The sequence below is a fragment of the Peromyscus californicus genome, unplaced genomic scaffold (genome assembly GCF_007827085.1).
Source record: "Peromyscus californicus insignis strain IS unplaced genomic scaffold, ASM782708v3 Scaffold_23__1_contigs__length_62951481, whole genome shotgun sequence".
Classification (NCBI taxonomy): domain Eukaryota; kingdom Metazoa; phylum Chordata; class Mammalia; order Rodentia; family Cricetidae; genus Peromyscus; species Peromyscus californicus.
In genome coordinates this window covers 56,817,651-56,839,601 of record NW_026294534.1, presented here as the reverse complement: position 1 = coordinate 56,839,601, position 21,951 = coordinate 56,817,651, and the positions used below count along the sequence as shown (strand labels likewise).

The 21,951-nt window shown below is 39.6% G+C and overlaps 1 protein-coding gene across 7 annotated transcripts in view; it reads left to right on the top strand.

Moving 5' to 3' along the window:
* Psd3 (pleckstrin and Sec7 domain containing 3) overlaps nt 1–21,951 on the top strand; it is a 447,179-nt gene that overhangs the window by 322,940 nt on the left and 102,288 nt on the right. For all 7 annotated transcript variants that reach the window (XM_052752396.1, XM_052752397.1, XM_052752400.1 and 4 more), the window contains one exon: nt 18,799–18,842. In XM_052752396.1, coding sequence (XP_052608356.1) covers nt 18,799–18,842 — 44 coding nt within the window. The remainder of the gene's footprint in view (nt 1–18,798; nt 18,843–21,951) is intronic.

Here is a 21,951-nt window from a genome sequence, read left to right as displayed (position 1 = left end):
TAACAGATGCCAAATGAGCACATTTCTCTAATGCCTTCTCCATTTTTCAACAGTTACAGCCACTCCTGTTTGATTAGAATCTATGCACTTGGGAGATGCTTTAGTCAAGAGTATTGGATATAAGGCCCTGATAGAACTAGAGTCAAGAGGCCATCACATGACTTCGGCAGCTATAGTCCTGTTAAAAAAATACATTGAAGCATTACATGGTCTGCCGAGTTCTAAGTTGTTTATTCAAGAATACATCTAAACTCCTAGCTCCCAGTCTCTGTCTCTCTCTGTCTCCTTGTCCCCCCATCCTTACCTCTCGGCCTTGTGTATGTATTCCATTAGAATGAGAGATGCAGTAGATTAAACATTATCATTCATTAGCAATTTTTGTTCACTAAATGAAGTTAACTGAAGAGCCTAAGTGCTTGTACCCTAAACTAATGAGCTGAATTTCATTATGGACATGGTAACCTGTGTTCTTTTCTATACTACACATTTTATTTCAAGTGTTAGTAATTAAAAGGCTTATTCATTTGACTTGTATCTAGTAGTAAAACTTTAGTAGTTAAAAGCAAATCAGTGTTAATCCTATTAATCAGGTAAGTAGGTTTTTTTTTAATCTGACTGTTCATCAAAAAAAATAAAAGTTTATCTAACCTGATGATAAGAAATTTTATGCCTTCTACCCTGCCTATCTTAGCACTCTTTCGTCCATTCTAGACAACAGTAAGATAACATTAATTAACTCAGGATAACTTACTTCTAGGATTGAATTCTCTCTCAAAAACTCTGCCTGGCCCATACTATAATAAGTATAATACATTTCATCTTTTCAAGGAGTTTAATTAATTATGTTTTATAATTTTTGAAAACTGTCATCTTTGATGTTTCTTAACTTTTCTTTTGTTGGCCATAAAACCCATTTATTTGCATTACTATGAAATCAGTTCATCTGAAGGCCTCACTTTTCATCTGATTATGCAGTTTGTTCCTTATTTGAAGAATATGTTAAAAGGCTTCTGGAAGGATTACTTATTGCCTTAAATTTTATTAAATATATCATTAAAGATTTCTTTAAACATTTTAAGTGAAGAAAATTGAATTTTCTAATCTTTGTGCATCATGTTGTCACAGTCTGAGGCAAATGATTTCACCTCCCCAAACAATTTCTGTGTGTTGTTTTCTGTAGAACTTGCTACTCTTTGTGGCCCTCCCGTACCCTTAAAAAGTGATTGAATCATCTTCTGAATAATATGACTTTGCCTTTTGCTAGATAATGTTAATATCAAATTCTGAAACAGATAAAATGGAGAGGATATTTAATGTTAATGTTTTTAAGAAGAGTGCTTATACATTTATGGAAACTAGCATTCATTATTAAACGGTCTCATTTAAACCTGACTTTGCATTCAACCGTTTGTCTTATCTGATACTGAGGGGTTACCATTAAGCCTCCTGGCCATTAGGTGGCACTATAGACCTTCCTGCTACCAGGGCCAACTAGCTGTTGTGCCTTAAACAAAAATAACAATTTGGAATCAATTTTGGATATTGATTCTTAACTTTTGTGTCTTTCTTTATTCGGTTAATTCATCCTATCCATTTATGTGTTTATCATGGTACTGGGATATTGAATGAACTCCAGGTTTCATGATGCTTGGCAATGACTCTACCATTATCTACATGGCCATCCCAGATCATGCTAATTCAAACTTCACTTCTACCAAACATTTCCACATTCCCTCCTCTTTATCAAGTTATATATAAAATATAAATTAGCTGAGTATTTCTTAATTTTCAACTTGCTTAGTTAGATTAAGAATGTGAAAAATAAAGTATATGAAAGCTGGTTTCATACTTTAATTTGTTTTAATGTGCCCATCTCTTACAAAACTACTATATATTTATCTGGGAAAATCTCAGCCTGACTCTATCATTTCTTTATGATGTTGCAGAGGGTAAAAATAATATGCATAGGTGGATCCTGAGACACCTTGTTGGGGGAATAACATCACACTAAGAATTCTCTCATTCGTGGTTGTGTGAACTTAAAATGAACTGTTTAAAGATTTTTTTTTTATAAAGTAGCAAAGAAACTTGTTCCCTTCTCATAAAACTTATGGTACTTTGGGTGGTACATAGTGAAAACATGTACCATCTGCTTTGTGGGCCAAGATGCTGGCCAGGCATCATGTGGATTTTACTCATTAATTATCATTGTTCATCTTCCCAAGTCTTTTCTCTCTGAGTAAATATCAACCTGTAAATTGCAGGACTTGCAATATCCTTCTTCTGAGCAAGGTTAAGTTTTATAATTTTGATGGACTTATACTTTTTCTGTTCAAAAAATATTCTAAAGACCAAGCTAGCTTTCAGGAAGTTGAGTTTTATCGCATTTTAGAAAAATCTCAGTCTAGGAAATGCTAACTGTAAACATGTGAGAGAGAAATGGAAGTGCTTTGCTGCAAAGCACTGCTTTGGGAATGCCTAATTCATTGCTTTGTAAAACATGTTGCAATAATATTGAAAGGCACCATCAACTCTATTCCCTTCATTCTGCAAAGGCTTTGATTGCTCTTTCTTTAGCTGTGTTAGGTAAATGCTAATCACTTCTCCCTCTGTGAGTCAGAGCTATACAAAGGAACCTGAAGAAGTCTTTACAATGCCCCTTTGCAACCTCACATTCTAGTGGGAGCTTTGCAGGCTGATGTCATGGTTTTTTCCCTAGATCATTTTTCTTTAGACAAAAGGCTAAATCTGGGAAGGAGATTCTGATCAAATAGGTCATTCCCGTCTGCCTGTTTAAAAATGTATGTCTCGTGTAATATGAAGGAAATACCTTCTCAATTGAAACTGCCCTTGCATATATATTATATAAATATAAAAAATAACAAAATATTATATATTTAAACTCTGAGGTTGAAGCAGAACATCTTTCAAATCCTATGAATTCATCTGTTAATTGAAAGCTTTTGGAGATATAAGATACAGATTGTTATACCACAATAGTAAGAATATCATAGATGTTAGTTAAAACCCTGGCACTGTGAATCTGGGAAGAGTGCAAAGATTAAGACAATTATCCCAAAGCTCTTTTTTTTTTTTTAAATGATGGTGCCATCATCTTTATACTATGCTTCCTATGTTCTAGGAAGTTAACATTTTTGTTGTCGGTCTTGCTATTTTGCTCTTCTGCCAGACTCTCGTTAATATATGAATGTTTTTGTTTGTTTTGCTCTGTACCCAGGGAAGACCTTATGAGGAGACCTAGCTCCCTCAGCCTGCCCCACGGCTTGTGTCATTACCAGCAGCCGTGTGTCGGCCTCAGGACTTGAGTCAGACTTGTTCAAAAACAAAAACTTGTCTGCCTTTGGTTCTATTTCTGAGTTTCCAAAGCTAGCAAAGTGGCTCGGTTCTGTTGTTGAGGGTTTTGTTTGGGCCCCAGATGCCCAGCTTGGTGCTCTGAATTTTGTACGTCCTACAGTGCTTTCATGTAAGTTAGCACCTTTGCCTCTGGGTTGTACAAATGACTATTTAGGAGTAAGTGTTGAACAAACCATCCTACTGCCTGGGTGACACCTGCTGACTCTTGAACATAATTAAAAGCAGATCCTCCACCATCACAGCTTGATCCGTTTTCCCTTGAGAAAGGGGCATGTGGTGGTGTGTTCCTTTGGAGTGTCTCTAAAAGAACTCTCGATGCCAACCTGTGCTCTTGTTCTGCTGTTCCCACGAGTAGGTTGTGTGCTCACCTCCAGGTGGCATGGACACTGGCAAAAGAATCGCCAGTCTGTGCAGTTAGGCTCGTCAACCTAGTGTTCCTGCTCATGTCAGAATCGAGGGAAGGGCAGAGGACAATCTGTGATAGGAGTGAAGAGAGGAAAGAGGACGTACCTTTACCGGTTAATCCTTGAAAATCAGGGCAGCAAGAAGAGAAATGTATGAGGACTCACATCCTCTAGCATAATGGCTTTCCTTCAGAGCAGCCTGCTGGATGGTGCCTGGCTGGCTCAGCATTCAAGGAGTATATGCATCTATAGTTGTTCCAGGGGCAATTTTAGAAAAAAAATTATTCATTCATAGTGAAGCAGAAATTGAGTAGCTGAGTTAGAAGGCTTTCTCCTCAATTTATCATGAAGTTACTCTGTTGTCACTAATTGTTATTATTTTGAATTTTGCATTATCATTCCAGTAGGTCAGTTTTTTAATTTCTTTTTAAAAACCCAGTTTACCACCTTCTAATGGACACCTCTTCGAATGCATGATCTTCTGATTTCAGTTTAATTTGATTTGGGCAGTAGAGTCTTTGGTATACTTCATGTCAGAATTTTATGAAAATTATTGAGTTGGGTCCTTTTTTTCTTGTGCGAGTTCTTTTTCATGATCTGTGGTTGCTTGTCCCTTCCAGTTTAGTTTTGGGAAGTGAAATGCTACTCACAATGATGCATACACATCAGTATGCTACTTGCCAGACTCGAGTGTTGTAAGCCAAATAATGCTATTTAGCCATCCAGATAATCTCATCTGCTGATTTAGGGCTAATTTACTAGACCTCTGTGTTCACAGTAAGCACTGAGAGTCCCATCCTGGAGCCCTGCCGCTCAGGACAGAGGAGTCAGTCCCTGGCCTGTGCTTCACTGCAGTTACCTACTAAGATCTCCAGCATAAGCAAACCTGGTACATTGGCTTTCCTACCTAAGTGGATGCTTTAATTTTTATGTTATCAAGAACAGGACTGTTTAGCCCTGTCTGGCTTTCAGCTCTTGGTCCTTCTGTCTTAGTATCCCGAGTGATAGGGTTATATGTGTGTGTGTCACCATGACCTGCAAGAAAGCAGCTATTTACTCACATGAGAGGGATAAAGACAAAGAAAATCCCAAATTATTTATGTTGATTTATGTCACTGTTCTTCACTCTTATCATGACTAGTTAGTGTTTTGATGGGCTTTTTGTAGGCTTCACTAACCCCATGCTATGTTTTTTAGGACACAAATGATATTTTTATTCAGCCAAAATTAGTTTAAGAGAACAGTGCCTTTTTCTCTTTGTGCCTTGAAAAACTCCACTGACACTTGAGGGAGGAAGTCATAGATCTTGAAGGACGGGACAAATGAGAGGATGCTCTTAAGAGGTCAAAACATTGGAAAGCTGAAATCTTACCTTCTAGTCCCCAGGAAATAGCTGATGCACAGGAACCTAAGCCCTGCAAATCAAGTTGGGAGAGTGAGCAAAACACAGCCAGTCCCCAGGATGAAGGCCCTGGCCACCTCCCAGGGCAGCCAGTCAGAACAGAAGACTCCTTTTTCTAAAAGCTCTCGACTTAGAAATGCTAAATGCCTTCCCCTACCTTGTGTGGCCAGTGGCCCCCTAAGTTTCCTACTCATCTTCCACACTGAGTTAACCAGGGGCTTTAGGCATAAATCAGACCCATTTTGAGGCCCACAGTGAGATTCCCCAATAGAAAATAGCAGTGGTAAGTGAGATGTCAAAATATTTCACAAAAGGAATCTCAGCCCTCTCTCCTCCCTCAGGTGTATTTTCTCAGAAGTAAAAAGAAGACCAGTATCCAGTAAACAGGAAGTTGAATAGCCCAGCGGGAGGGAAAACTCCAGGAACATGATACAGGGAAGCCCTGGACCACATCTGTGTAGGAGATGGAAACAGCAGATAGGACAGGGAGAGTGGGAGATTCTGGCCATAGCACTGACAGAATGTCTGGCGTGGGGCTCTGCAGCAATGGAGATTGGAAATTTGAAAGGAGATAGCGGAGGTGAATTAGAGATAGGTTCCTTGAAAACTCATTTAATGCAACCAGCAAAGTGAGATTTGATTAGTTCTATGGTAAACACAAGTGTGTTATACTGTACCACATTGCTTAGGTATGATTTCTGTCAATCTTGTCATAATAACACAGGCCTGAAAATCCAAATTGTGAGGGTTTATAATTCTAATACTTAGAGGACATGATTCTAATAATTAGGGAAGAAGAGAAGTATATGTATTTATATATAATTTGTTTTGATGGACTGGTGGTAATAAGTGCTGTGTTCCTTTATTGTAAAAAAAAAATACTTCTATCTTAACAAAAGAAAAAAACTGACAATTCTGTGTATTTCCCGAAATTTTCTTTTGAAAATTTTCTTGTTTATGAAATCTAAGTGCCTAGTATCCACTAGATTTGATGATTTGACTCAGCTATATTAATTGTTTTGAATAAAATCTGTTTCCATTTAGATTTGTCTTCATTGCTTTTTCTAATGTGTGGAAATGACAGGGAGCAGATGCCAGGCCTGGTTCCTTCTACTGTTACTGTTCTCTGGGGTTGTTTTTTAGAAGCCATTTATTAAAATGGGCTCAGCTTGTTGCCCAGAAAAAATAGTTTCTTTAATAACTGTGCAGATTAATTTTATGATCATCTCCATAATCATTAAATATAATGGATCATTTTTCTTATGTATTTAAAATATAATTTACAAGGTGTTTTGAAATTTATGTGTCCCTTATATTTCAGATTGTGAAAGGGTTCTTTCTTAGGACTTCTGCCTGCTCTACCACACAAATGATCTAACAGCAGATCATAGCAAGTGCTGTCTAGAATCCTCTCTGAAAATGGAGGTTAGGGTTGTAGTTTTCAAGCAAAGATTAGCTGTCCAAATGAAGAGCATCTTTAGATAAATAGCACTCCAGAGGATCAGGGGTAAGCATGAGAAATGGACTCCAGAAATGGCTATAATCACAATGGACTTGGAGCTTGTGAAGAGCTGCATATGCTAAAGAATGTCTTAGAATCAGCCTTTCCTCCACTCATCGTCACTAAGACTGTAAGTGCATGCAATTTTATTTTAGTCTCTCAGGCTGCAAAGTTTTCTACATAAATCACATTCACATAAGGTTTCGAGACACTTGTGTCTAACATCTATAATGAGTTGAGGAGAGATGAGAGTACTTTTATATGTTCCTGTTATTCTACCTATATTTCAGTCAACTAAAAGAGAATGCCTCTTCTCCATGGGCTACATACCTTCTTCTGGAGAACATGTTGATATCGTCATGGCAACTCCCTTTGGGGGAATGGTATAAAGAGAACGTAAAATACTCAACTAAAAAGGAGCCTGGGGTCTGACTCCTGTGCTCAAGTTTCTACTACCCGAAGGTCATCAGATTTAACCAGTATGACTACAAAGTAGCCAGATAAATTTAGGCTGTTTTAGATAACAATTTTTCCTATGTCTAATATAAAATTTGGGGACATACTTATACTGAAAAGACTCATTCAAGTTTAAATTTAATCAGATATCCTGCTTTTGGTCAGACATTCAACATCCAGCTCTCCAGCTTCCAGATTAGTGAAATCCAATAATCACATTTCCTTCATAAGTTACAGGTTTGAATCTAGCTTTGCTGATTTCTAGGCCAGTAAGCCTGTATTTATGACCCACCATCATACTTGTGGTATTAAGCATCATTATTAATGAAGGCCTTGTTTTCTCAAGGATTTTAAAACACACTGGCTTCAAGATGATTTATGAAATATTGTCAGGACTAAAAGTAGACAGGAGACTGCATCTATGGAGTTTAAAATCTAATGTCATTTAGTTAACTATATTTTAGTTAAGTGATGTATGTGTGGTATGTTAGATACTTAATAGTACAGAAGATTTTATATATAGAAAAAAATCTTCCCCACCTCATCTCCAAGGATAATCAATGGTGACATTGTGGTGATTTGTTGTCATTGTTTTGTGTCTGTATAGATCCATATTTTCCCATAAAATGGAAACAGACCATAGGCTCTTTATTTTTAACAATATATTCTGGTATATTCACTAAAACTGTATTTAAATAAGTCTTGGTGGGAAGCATTGTATTTCTGGAGTTGCTATTGAAACAGTTTGTCTACTCATTCAAACATTCATGTTTAGGTTGTGCAGAAATGGGCCGCCCTTCTCTCATAATTTTGGGAGGGAGCCTGACACATTCCCATTCCGCCACTGCTGTCGCCCAGGCCCAGTTACATCTCCTACCTGAACACTGGCAGCCGCCTCATGACTCTCCCTCGCCTTCTGCCAACTCAGACGCTGGGATTCCTTTAAAATCATGAATCACAGCAGGCCACTCATCTGTTTAGGATAATCCACTGCTTGCCCAGCTTGCATAGAATAGACATCTAGTTGTTTCTAGTTAAAAACCCTCTAGGACCTGCTTGTCTGTTTTCTTCCATGCCAAGGTTTCCACACCCAAGGCCCACTGTATCCTCCCGCATCTCCTTCGGGTCTGTTTGGCGCTTTCCCACTCAGTTATTCCTACAGCTCCTCCTCCCTTTCTTCCAGACTGTATCCTGCATGTTGGGCTGTGTTTTCCTTTTCCTTGCAGAATGACATTCTCTGGCCATCTCGTCTAAACCGGATCCTTACAATAATTAACTGATAAGCCGCCAGAGCTACCAAAATTATTTTTACCTTTTTGTTTATTTTTTTTAACTTTCTGTTTTAACCTCTCTGAAATTAAATATTTTGTGTTAACCTCTGGACATAGTATTTGTTAACTGAATATGTAAATAAATGAGTGGCTTTAAGAAAAGATTAATGTATACTGTTAGATGAGTAATCTAGGTACGTTGGCATAAATTTATATTCCCACCTCCTTGGGATTACATGCTCCACCTTACTTTTTCAGACAAGATCTCTCACTGAGCCTGAAACTTGCTTGATTTGGTCAAAATGGCTGTGCATCAAGGGATCCTTCTGTCTCTTCCTACCCAGCACTGAGAATGTGGGCATATTGCACCTGACTTTAAAAATGGTGCTATATCTGAACTCTGCTCCTTATGCTTACATGCCAAGCACTTTACTGGCTGAGCCATTTCCCTGGCTTCAGTTTTGGAGCTTTTAGTGGACAGAGGTGATGAGGACTGTAAGATGGAGAGCTACTAGACAACAGAAGAGAGTTCAAGAATAGCATGGGCACCTTAGCGGTACCTTTGTCCTAAAATAAGAAAGGGAAAGTGAAGACAAGGGTATGGCTCAGTGGAAGAGTTTGTGGCTGGTCTGTGTGTAGCCCTATGTTTAATCCCAGTCTAGAAAACAAAACCAAAACTGTACAACTGTCACACAGTGATAATCCTATTACACGCAGCTACAAAATAACTCCTTTGATGTTTTAATACTGTGTAGTATACTATGTACTATACTATGGAAATGTATTATATACTGTACTACAAAAAGGTATTCTGTTGAGTGCATAGTAGTTCCTCAACTGTTTCCCTTTCATGTGTTAGTCTGTGTTGTGTTGTGGTATTTGCTGTCACCATTGTGTGACATTGGACAGATAACTTAATGTATGTAGACATTAGTTACATTCTTTCTCATACAAGAGTAACATCTCATACAATTGACATGTGTGTCCAGTCAGGCTAAGTGAAAGTAAGACATGTAAAGTTTCATTGACAGTCATTGTGTGTGTGGGATAGCACCTATTGTGAAATGGTTAGAACATCAAAAAATATCAGCTCAAACATCAGCTGCTCAGAAGTTTGAATCTAAATCATAAATCAGGAATGTCACTATATCTATTAATTCTTACTGTTTATTCTTGATAGTTTTCTAATCAACTCCATCTACTAAAAGTTTCAGAGCTGGACCTGGGAAGACAACTCAGCCACTAAAGTGCTTGTTGTCCAAGCGTGAGGAACTGAGTTCAGATCCCAAGCACTCATTTAAAAAGCCAGGTGCAGCATGTCCACATTCTCGGTGCTGGGTAGGAAGAGACTGGAGGATTCCTGAACTTGTTACACTATCAGCCAGGCCCTATCAACCTATCAGCTGAGCATCAGGTTCAGTGAGAAATCATGTCTCAAAAAATAAGGTGGAGAGTAATTGAGGCGGATGCCCTATGTCAATCCCTGGCATCCAACACACACACACACACACACACACACACACACACGCACACGCACACGCACACGCACACGCACACGCACACACATAAATAATACATAAATCAGGGTTTCAAAAGTTACATGTTCTATAGATTTCTCTGGGCCACACTGGGTTTTGTGGCATTTTTTCTGTGTATATCTACAATTGAACATGTGCCAGTTTTGAATAATTTTCTTGTGCTCTTCCTATGAAACAAAAAGCAAGAGCCCAGAGTAGTGGTGCTGCCTTCCTCCAAAGCTAAGATAGGCAGCGTGTGAGGACTAACTCCTGCTCTGTCTCAGCTTTTCCCTCCTGCTGTGGCTCCCTCAGCTTCCTGACTCTTGTGTGTCCTATAGATACTGGAGTTACAATGCTTATGTTGTTTTGGAGTGCTGAACTGGCATTTGGACCTGATGTCAAATCAATTCATGAGCACATGTCTACAGTTTTAGTGAGAGAACTGATTAGGAAGGGATATGGAAGAATTTTTTGGAGTTGATGTTTATGTTGTGTAACTTAATTGGAATATGAATGCACTTGTCAGATTGTATTTAAAGGTACATTTAAGATTCAGAGAGTTCACTTTATATCAATTATATCTGAAACAACTCTAAGCAAACGCTGAAAAATTAATATAATGCTGGAGTGTGTAGAAGTGCAGTATGCTGATATCCACCACGTGCTTTTTTAATGGTGTTGCTTTGAAACAAGGTCATACATATCCTGTGGTGGCCTTGTGCTTGCCATGTAACCTGGCCAGCCTTGGACTCCTGATCCTCCTACTTCTAGTACTAGGATTTCAGGAATTCTTCCTGCCATGCCTGGCTACTGTGTACCTGTAAATACACTGAGAAATAAGACAGAGTGATAAAATGGTAGGATGAATGCATAGGTCATAATTAGGTGATAAGACAAATAACATAAATTCATTGTAAGTACAATTGAAGGGTATATCTGTTACAATATATAATTCTCTCAATTTATAAACACTTAGCCAGGTGGTGGTAGTGCACACCTTTAATCCCAACACTTGGGAGGCAGAGGCAGGCGGATCTCTGTGAGTTCGAGGCCAACCTGTGCTACAGAGTGAGTTCCAGGAAAGGCGCAAAGCTACACAGAGAAACACTGTCTCGGAAAAACAAAACAAAAAAGCAAAAAAAAAAAATTATAAACACTTAAAATGCTGTAGTAAAATTACAGGGGAAGCAAGGGTCTTTTACTCATAGGAGTCTAATCCATAGAAGTAAAAGCTTTAAACACTAATAAAATAGATAATATGCATCAATTAATTTTTGAGGTCCATACTTGGGATTTGGGATTAGATAGTAATGCTTCCAGTTAATGATGACAAAAAAAAAAAAAAGTGGGGAATGGAAAGAAAGGGATGTGTGCAAGACCTGGGAAAAGAGCTGATTTCTGTGTATGTTCCAAGTGAAATCATAGGCTGAGAGAATTGAAGGGAACCAAGAAAGGTAGCTGCATGCAAGCCTCTCAGATGGCATAGAAGGCCAAGGTTTTGATTAGCTTTCCAGTATTGCTGTGACCAAAATACCTACGAAAACCATGTAAAGAACAGGAGTCTTTGGCTCACAGGTGCCTAGGGTTCAGTCCACAGATACCCGTTAACCTGTGCAGAATGTTATGGTAGTGGAGTATCTTCTTCACCCCATGGCATACAGGAAGGAGAGAAAGGGAAATACAGGGGGGAGTCAGAACAAGGTATAATCTCCATGCTCAGCTGCCTCAAGTTATCTCTTCCTGGCAAGTAGGCTCCGTCTCCCACTTTTCACCACCTCCATTAATATCAACATATTATGAATCCACCAAGAGATTAATCCAAGGGCTGAATAAATGGCACACATGAGGACCTCAGTTTGAATCCCTAAAGCCCACGTAAAAGCTGACTATGGAGGTCCACATCTAACTACCAGTGCTTTCAGGTGGGATGGAAGTAGGTAGATCCTTGGAGATCACTGGCCCATAAGCCCACCTTAACTGATGAACCCCAGGTTCACTGAGAGACAGTGTTTCAAAAAATGATGGAGAAAAATGGAAAAAGACACTGGATGTTGATCACTGGTCTCCATAAGTACCCACATGCATAGGCACACATGTACACACACACACACACACACGCAGAGAGAGAGAGAGAGAGAGAGAGAGAGAGAGAGAGAGAGAGAGGGAGAGAGAGAGAGGCAGTCAATCCAGTTATTAGGTCAGAGTATTTATAATCTAAGTTGTCTCTGGAAAGACTGTTACAGACACAGTCAGAAACGGTTGACAATCAAGATTAACCATTAGGTAAATTAAATTATCTGTTTTCAGTAAATAATTGAAAAGCATGTGTCCTACTTCTGCCTCTCATGTGCTTAGCTGCTTTTCTCTGGATCTCTTTTCAATGAATTTTTCTTTGCATAAATAAAACAATGTCATTTATTAAATCCAGTGTGTGAAAGTGTCTTGTATGTTGTATGTGGGAAGAAGTAAGTTAATAGAGTCTGTCAGGTGACTAATTCTCAGCTAGGTGAAGTCAGCCAGGGTTAGCAGCAATTTTGTATTTCTTATGTAAGAGACCCTTGAAGGCAGAATAAGGAGATTCATCCATACCTGGCATGATGGCTTCATAGTCTTTACAAAGTGCTCAAAAATGTTTATTACATGATGAGTTGTATATTAGTATACCTCATATTCATTCCCATTAAGGTAGGGCATCTACATTTTCCTATTTCCATTGTGAATCTGTGATTATATGTCCATTTCTGGCTAGATATCCCTGTGGCTACTATTCTGGTTTGTACATGCACCACAGCACAAAGTTAAGTTAATTACCCAGGACATAGATTTTGGCTCTGTTTACCTGATGGCTTGGTCCAAAAATTGAATCTAATTGTAGATATGGAAAAACACAAGCCAGATTTAGGCATGCATTTGTTACCTTGAATATTAGCCAAAGAGAGAAGTGCCCACTAGACTGCTTGTGGTTTTGATCTTCTTTAAAGTGGCATGCCCTTTATACTTGGGTGAATTCCAGTGGACTCTGGGATATGGATATTTATCAAGAGCCAGTCTCATTTCATTGTACACTGAAGAATATTCTCTGTAAACGGATCCATCGTGAATGTTTCCAGGCTAAGGTTTCAGTTTCTCCATTTTCACCTCTATCTGATGGTTACCTTCAGCCACCTAAAAAAAACAAAAGGCAAAACTCTCATCAGTCACAGCATTTCATACATTGCACAGATGTAAGAAGCCTATACAGGTGATGAGAGCGCAAAAAAGGAATCAATTACAAATGCTAGTGTGGCAGGGGATAGTGTTGCTCTTTGATATAAAGGCATAGAAGATCAGAACACATGTGGATCATTGGCCTTAATATACTTTGAGATTTTTTTATGAAATTTGACATTTGTCTGGTAACTATAGTTAAACTTTAAATTTAAGCTAAGTCTTCCTCCTTTCCCTCCTTTCTCCTCCACTCTTTTCCCTCCCCTCTTAAGGATTTCAGTTCTTAGGTAAGATGGCTTCTGACTTGGGACAACACTCCTTCTCTTACCTTCTGAGTGCTGGGATTACAGGTGTGAACCACTGTGTCCAGCAAGCATGTCTTTTTCAAATTTGCTTTTCTCTGATACCACTGCCAAAGTGGGCATATTTAATTCTACACTTAAAAATCAACTTAACTCTAAATGAGTACGTGAGCCACTATATGGCGTTTGGGAAACGGAGCCATGGCCTTGATGTTGGTGGCATAATTTTGGTGGTATAAATTCCACAGTGATCAGTATCAGTTTCACTAAAAATGGAAGCTGTGCAACATCTTCCATGCTTTTCATAATTATTCAGGATCCACAGAGGAAAAACCATCATTGGAATTTAGAGATGCTTTAACTAAAATACATGTGTTCCATCAACTACACAAAATGTGCTTCTTGAGACACAGAGAGAGACTTCTGATTATACAGTGTGGTGATGGGAAAAGATTGCGGAGCCTGTGTGGGCTGCCGGGGAGGTGCTAAGCTTTGAATAAAATGGCACTTTATCATCTTCGAGAGAGAAGCAATCAGAAGTGAGGAACATGGACTTAAAAGTAAATTTAGACTGAATACCCATATTTCTGTAATGTAAGTATTTGCTTTCTCAGTCTTAAAATTAATCATCTTCACATTTGAAGAAGCACCTGTCCTGTTCAGTGTCAGTAGTTCCTGGGATGAGTTGCAGGGATGGTGGTTAGAGACCAGATTTTTAAGCTCAGAGAACGGTGGCTTTTAACATCATGTCTGGGTGGCATTTGAAATATTTGCTGATAATTCATACAGAATCCTCCAGGAGAGTTCTGGAGATCTGGGCTAGGGTCCAAAATTTTAAATTCTCTTCATTTGTAAAAGTTAACTTGACAAATTTTGGTGTATACTCTCATACTTTCAGATGACATCCATAAAGGGGAAGATACTTTTATCTAGTGGCTGACTTGGAAATATTTCTGAAAGTTGCTTTTATTAAGTTATCTGCCTTTCATTTATACCCTAGTGCATTGGTTTTCTGTGGCTGCTGTAACAAATTGCCACAAATGCATTGTATTTAAAAAGTGCAGAAATACATCCGCAGTTTTTGACTCTGGAACTGTGAGATTCATGTGAAGACGGGGCTGCATTCTCTCTGAAAAGTCAAAGGAGCATCTGCTCCTTGCCTCTTCCAGCTACGGGGGTTGCCATACTGGCTCATGACTGCATCACTCCACCGTCCTTGTTCCCTTTTCTTTGGCCCTCTCTTCTGCTCCTTTAAATTGCCCTCAGCCTTCTTCTTGTAAAGATATTTCCGATTCCATTTAGAGCCCACCCACAGACTTTTCCCATCACAAACCCTTTAAATTTGATCTAAAGATTTTTTTTTTGCCATATAAGGAAATATTCAGAGGTTTTAAGAATTAGGACATAGGCATCTTTGGGTGGTATGTTATTCAGCCTCTGCAACAGGCATCACCACGCTGTGTGTATCCATGTGGGTGGGCCCTGTGGTACTTTTTCCCACTTTACCCCAGCTATCAGTCTAAGAGGAAGTAGACAGCCTGCCGGGACAGTATTAATCCACAAACCCTGATGTCTTGGTTAAACTAGATAATTTATCTCTAGCTATGTGAAGGGTTAGCAACCCACACCATGTGTGTGTCACGGGGTAGAAGGAGAGAGAGAGAATAGTCCAAAGATCAAGGCTGGGTGTCTTCTTCAGGCACTCTCCATCTTATTTACTGAATATGGAGCTCACTGATTCAGCTGGACCAGAGAATAACAGGAGTCTTTCTCACAGTTACTGGAGTTATAGATGCATGTTGCCATTCATGGCATTTTTTTAAAAAATATATGTGCTAAGGATATTAACTGGGGTCCCGCATGTTTGCATGGCATGCATGTAGCTGGAGAATTTTTCTCCAGCTCCCGCCAAGCTCCACCAGTCCCGGAGCCCACTTATAAAATAAACACACCGACTCTTATATTATTTAAACTGCTCGGTCATTAGCTCAGGCCTACCATTGTCTAGCTCTTACTCTTATACTAAGACCATTTCTGTTAATCTATATGTTGCCACGTGTTCCATGGCTTTACCTGTTGCCTCTACATGATGTTCCCTAAAAGGCAGCTGGTGTCCCCTTTTCTCTGCCTTCCTCTCCTTTTCCTCTCTCCTCTCTGCTAGTCCCGCCTATACTTCCTGCCTGGCTACTGGCCAACCAGCGTTTTATTTATACAGAGCGATATCCACAGCACTTTATTACCTGAGCCATCTTCCCAGGTCCAGGGGTTATTTTGTTGAGCTGTGCCTGCACCTCCAGTTTTTCTCCCCTCACATGGCCAGTATGTTTGATTATAAGTGCACGGAGAGTACAGGTCATTTTAGCAAGCTTGTCCTCACTGACAAAGGTACTTGAAGCATGTGTCCTAGCAACAGTGCCTCTTCTGTGAAGCTTATCTTTTAAGAATAGAATCTTCCAGTGCTCTGCATTATTTGAATCCATCTAAAAGAAGCACAAGCCTTTTTACCTTTCCCCATAATCCTTAATGTAGGGCAGGAACATACAGGGTTGTCAAGTTTAGGATTAGCAAGAAAGAAAGTAATTAGTTGATAGTAAATGTAAGTAGAAAACTGGGGGTGATGATAGCTAGAAAGGTCCTCGATTCAACCCAGTACCAAAACCAAACAACAGTAGAAGAGGAAGAGTGCTGTTTCGGAGTTAGATTTGTGAGAACTGTCTTCAGGGTGTTAGATTTCACCTTCCTCATCCTATGGAAGGTAGGGCTTGCTCGTTTCAGCTCTGAAATTCCATTGTGATAACTCTCTCCTATCAGAAAGGAGGAGGAAATAGGAACCTTGACAAATGCGTCTTAGAGAAGATGGCGGGAGGTCCAGGAGGATGGCGAGCGGAGCCAGACAGTGGTGGTGAATATCCAGCGGCATTCATTTCTGCTGTTGCTTACCTCCTTTCTTCTGGTAGTGCTGAAAGGGTCATACACAGATTCCGAATCTTGCTGAGCCCAGGAACTAGCCTACAGTCACTGGACCTGGACTGTCCTTTCCTAGCAGACAGGCCAGTACTGCTCGGGAATGGCCTGGTCCAGAACCTCATTGTCTAAGAAATGGACAGTAAACCAGAAAATAGGTAACTAAACCACAAGGAGAATGTTGTCTCGGGACTTTAACAGCTGGAACTGAGAGAAAAAGTCCTTTTTTTTCTCACTAGAAACACAATGGGTGTGGATGTGCACAGAGGACCATTGTGATGGAGTAGAGAAAATAATCATTGGGGATGTTTGGTGTAGAAAGAGGAGGGAAAGAAAGAAAAGATAGAGGAGTTTTAATTTCTGCATCTCTGAGACTAGTTCTGTCCATTTATAATTTGGCTACATAACCCTTTTATAATTTGGCTACATAAACTAATAGCTCACCCTTACCTTTAAAGTACCCTTTGGGTATTTGACATTGAAGCTAAGGGAACTCTTGAGTTAGGAACTCTTGAGTGATATAGCTCAGATGATCAGGTGCCTACCTAACATGCAAAATACCCTGAATTGAATCCAGAATTCCACATTACAAGGGCAGGTGGGTGATAAATGCCTCTTTTCCCAGCACACAAGAGGTAGAGACGGGAAGTAGAGAAGTTCAAGATCATTCTCAGCTATAAAGTGAGGTGGAGATCAACTTGAGCTACAGGAGACCTACCTCAAAAAAGCGAAGGAAATCTTAGTTCTTACATGTCATGTTAGTGTGGATTGGCAGAGAGTTATCTGGTTTTACTTTTCATGTGCAACAGAAAGACAATAAAAGAAGTTGATAGCATAGATTGGGTATCTTTTGTCTGAAGTGCTTGGCTCCAAAAATGTTTCAGACTTTTGCCTTGGAGTATTTGCATATAAAATTTGCATAATCAGTGTTTGCATATCTTACATATTATCTTGGGAAGGAACCCAATCTGAGTAGGAAATTCATTGGGGAGGGGGGTAGACATTATATGCACTGTCTGAAGCAAGCTTACACAGGACTTATAATAGTTTTGTTAATAATTGTTTTTTACCATTTTGAGACAGTCTCACTATAGAGCTCAGGTTGACCCCAAAATTGTTATATGTCCAGGCTTATCTCAACTTATGATCTGCCTGTTCCAGCCTCCCTTGTGCTAGGCTTACAGGTGTGCACTACCTCACCTGGTTTAAAACAAAATTTCATGATGTGGAATTTTCCATTTGTTGGCATTGTGTTAGGGTTTTAAAACCTTTACATTTGGAGCTATTATGGTTTATTGGGGGCAGGGTGTTTTATTAAAGAGCTACATTGGTTACGTTTCTTGTCACTTTGACAAAATCTGTAGTTTCAATGTATGTCTACTAAATTTGGAAGCACTTTGATAAGAAAGGAATTTGCTATGGGAATACCGTCTTTTTGCTGACATGTACACACTCAACCTTCTGAAGCCTACCTTCCCTCATCTGGTGAGGGGTTGAGTGGCATCTGACCCTCCTTTTCTGTCACAAAGTAGATAGTCTTTGCTGAACATTCAAGTCCTAAGAGATCCAAGACTTTATTAGGAAAAACTTTTAGCATCGTAAGTTTTATTATTTTTTTCTGTATTATTTTCTGCCATGGCTTTGCATCTTAGAAATGCATTTGTCCTTTCTTTATTTTATCGTATTCTAAATTAAAGTATTTTTCTGGGTAGATGCTGTAGATGAGCAAATTGATCACAAGGGCTTTATATGGAATACTGGTTCTGGGAGGGCCGGGAAGGCTGTCTTAGCTGATATGATGATTGTCTTTGTTTCACCAAGCCCTTGGGAAGCTTTCTGTCTCATTCTTCATCACTGTACATATATATTGAGGTAGCACTCACTGAACTGTAGGGAGAATTATGACCTTAGAATAATAGTGTAGGAACTCTTAAACTATCCCAGATACATTTCCATATCTGGCTTAAGGTTTCTTGCATGTGTCTCTTTAGGTAGCATAAGAGCAATCACATTTCTTCCATTATTGAAGAGTTGGACTACCCTTAAAGTCCATATTAATGAAGTTGTCAGAACATATTTTAAATGAACGAAATAGAATGCCCTGCTTGAGTTCAATCATAGCCTAATTCTACTGTACCAAGACACAATGTACACTACTGTGTGCTATTTATAAAAGGCAGTTTTTACTTAGTGCGTGTTTCTTTGTTTCATAAAATGCTCATTTGCCTCCCCTGTGAGTTTTTCAGCTTCTAGAGACCAATCAGTTAAGATATTCTGACTGTTAAGGCATAAGGAAGTTGCTTAACATTTACTGAAGCCTTTGACTTTGCTCCTTTACTGAATTCAGCATATGGAACAGAATAAAAACATTAATTTGATCTTATTTCCTCTGTTTACAGGCCCTGTACAACTCAATCAAGAATGAAAAGCTTGAATGGGCAGTGTGAGTATGCTAAATAGCAGCTTTTTAATAATGCGATTTTTTTTCTTACTACCTTTCTTTATGCCTTGGAGCTGATTTTAGAGAGTTAAGTTTGCATAGCCAGTTCTTATTTTATGTCCGTTGTCTTTCCGGCTGATAGGAAACCTGAGTACGCTCTTTACTGTTGGCGGTGGTAGTGTTTGTTAGAGTTCTGCTTTAACCTGTGAGCAAGTATTCACCTTATTGTGAGTCTTTGAAAATGGCATCCGAAAAGAAAATCTTTTGGCAAAATTGTGTTTATACCAAAACCTAAAATACATGGTGTGTGCACCATCTACTTATTTGAATTCTCCTCTTGCTGTCATCGAAGATCAAGGGAAGCAAATCTTGTTTCTCATGACACTAGTGTACTGTGACGTGTGTCCATATTAATGAAAAGAGAGAAAGGATTTTATGGGTAGACAAGTTTGAGAAATGACTGAGTAAAGCCAGTCATTTGTTTTAAACTTCAAATTTAGAACATTACTACGTATTATTAATAATCTCTAAATCTATTAAATATGTTTAACAGTCTCTAAAAGAAAAAAAATAAAATTCCTGAATCTGCTTGACAGTAAAATGTACTGTTTCAGGGTATATGCTTTAGGAAATACTGTTTAGATAAACTATACTTAACTTTATATAAACAAATAATACTTTCTTGTAAGTTTTCACTAATATACAATTTAAAAATTTTTTAATAATTATTAAGTTTGCTATTGAGATGGCTTAGCTGGAGAGAGAGTACCAACTTCTACCAGTTGTCCTCTGAGCTCCACGTGTACCATGACAGGCCAGTGCCCATGCCTCCTCCCCCAGGGCACTCCCCAGCCCCCGACATACACAGTGAGTTTTTAAAATCAGTACCACTTGAATTATTCCATTAATTACCAGACCATATATTACTGTTGTAAGTGACTCCGTTTGGGAATTTAGTACTTGCAAGTGTAATCACTTATATTCTGTTTATACATGATGAACCTCACTTAAAAGCAATATATCATTTCAAGGAGTTCTTGTAACATTCTCAACAACCATGATTAAGAGCACTTGCTGTTCCTGCAGAGAACAGAGTTGAACTCCCAGCACTCACATGGTAGTTCACAACCATAGCTCCAGGTCCGGGAAATCCTACACCCTTTTCTGACCTCCGGGGGCACCAGGCATCCTTCTTAGGAAGCCACATTGCTTAGTTAGATCTGAGTTTCCTCTGCAGGAGACCACGTTGGTGTCAGTGATTGTGTCCACGTGACTTTGGAGGACCCACAAGTATAGATTGCCCTTCAGTTCACACTTAGCACTGTAGCTGGGAAAGCTCGGGTTCTACTTACTTTCTCTCCTGTTCCTCTCTTTTGTATCCCTCATCCGTATACTTGGGTGTATACTACTGTGTTTTATGAAGAATAGAAGTAAGGCACTGTGGCCATTAATTACATTTTAACCTCCTTCTATAAAACAGAGAAGTTGGGTAGAATCGTCACACGTACCTTTCCAGGTCTGGTATCCTGTTTTTGAATTTTACTTTATATCAGCATCTCCTAGGCCCATTTCCTGTGTAAAGAACAGTGTTGTGTAGAGTGGGCTATGAACAAAGGGAAGGCAATGGGGGTGGGAGAAGCTGTGTGGAGAAAGTCAAGGTGTCTGTCCTGGTGTGCTTTCTGTCGCTGTGATAAAACACCACAGGCACTATCAGCTTGAGTTGGAAAGGTTTGTTTCAGGTTACAGTCTATAGTAGTGCTGAACAGCTACTGAAACTAGTGTTTGTAGAACACATTCAGAAAGCAGTTCTCTACCTCAGCTTTGTGGGATCCACTGGATCACACTCTTTTTTCCTTAATAAATCTGTTGCCCTGCATGTACATTTGCACCCCAGTGCCCTAGCTCTCTTTACACCTCTCTCTGACTCGTTTTCCACTTCTTAGCCATGTCTGTTGATACTGCCCTAAGTTCAACCCTGCAGATTGTCTTCTGTGATCGTTGTTCTCATTCATTCCTTAAACTTTATCTGGCAACTCTATACAGAGGCCCCCTCAATAGAAATGAGAGGGAAGAGGGATTCTAGGAGCAAGGGGCATGAAGATCATGATGGTGAAATCTACAGAGACAACCGAACCAAGCTAGTGGGAACTCATGAACTTTAAATCACAGCTGTGGAGCATGCATGGGACTGGACTAGGCCCTCTGCACAATCGAGAAAGCTGTGTAGCTTGATCTGCTTAAGGGGCCCCCTGACAGTGGGATCAGGATCTATCCCTGGCGCATGAACTGGCTTTTTAGATCCCATTACCTATGGTGGAACACCTTGCACAGCCTTGATGCAGGGAGGAGGGGCTTGGTCCTGCCACAACTGAATGTATCAGACTTTGTTGACGCTTCATGGGAGGCCTTACCATTTCAGAGGAGGGAATGGGGGTGGGGAATGGGGAGGGAGCGGGAGAGGGATGAGAGGGGGATCTGGGGATGGTATGTAAAATGAATAAAAAATTTCTTAATTAAAAAGAAAAACAGATATGATGATATGCAGTGCTGCCCACTTTCCTAAGTTTCAGTTACCTTTCCATTGTGCTGCAGGGCTTTAGGCCAGCGCTTGCGTGCACCATCTCCTTCTGGCTTTTACAGTATATTCATCACTGTTATGGACATTAGTAATTTCCTGCTCACCTGGGTTTTGGCTTCTGCATCACCTTCGACTTCAACTTCCCTAGGCCTGGCTTTCAGCAGTGTCCTCCCGTTCCCATGCTGCTGCCACTCAAGCGTATTGAAACATGCGTTCTATGTGCCCCCTAAACAAATGTGTGTGTGTGTGTGTGTGTGTGTGTGTGTGTGTGTGTGTGTGTGTATGTATGTGTGTGTGTGTGTGTCTGTGTCTGTCTGTCTGTCTGTCTGTCTGTCTGTCTGTCTGTCTCTTGTTGCTTTCTTTTACATTAACTGACTGAAGCATCCCTATGCTGTAAAGCTTCAAGTAGGCCCTACACGTTCTGTCTGAGACGTAGTTTATCACACACTGTTGTCTTCACACCGTCCTCCTTTCAACTAAGCACAGTTACTAGTGCTTGGCCCATGGCGTTTTTACTTTCCCTCCGTTCCCTCT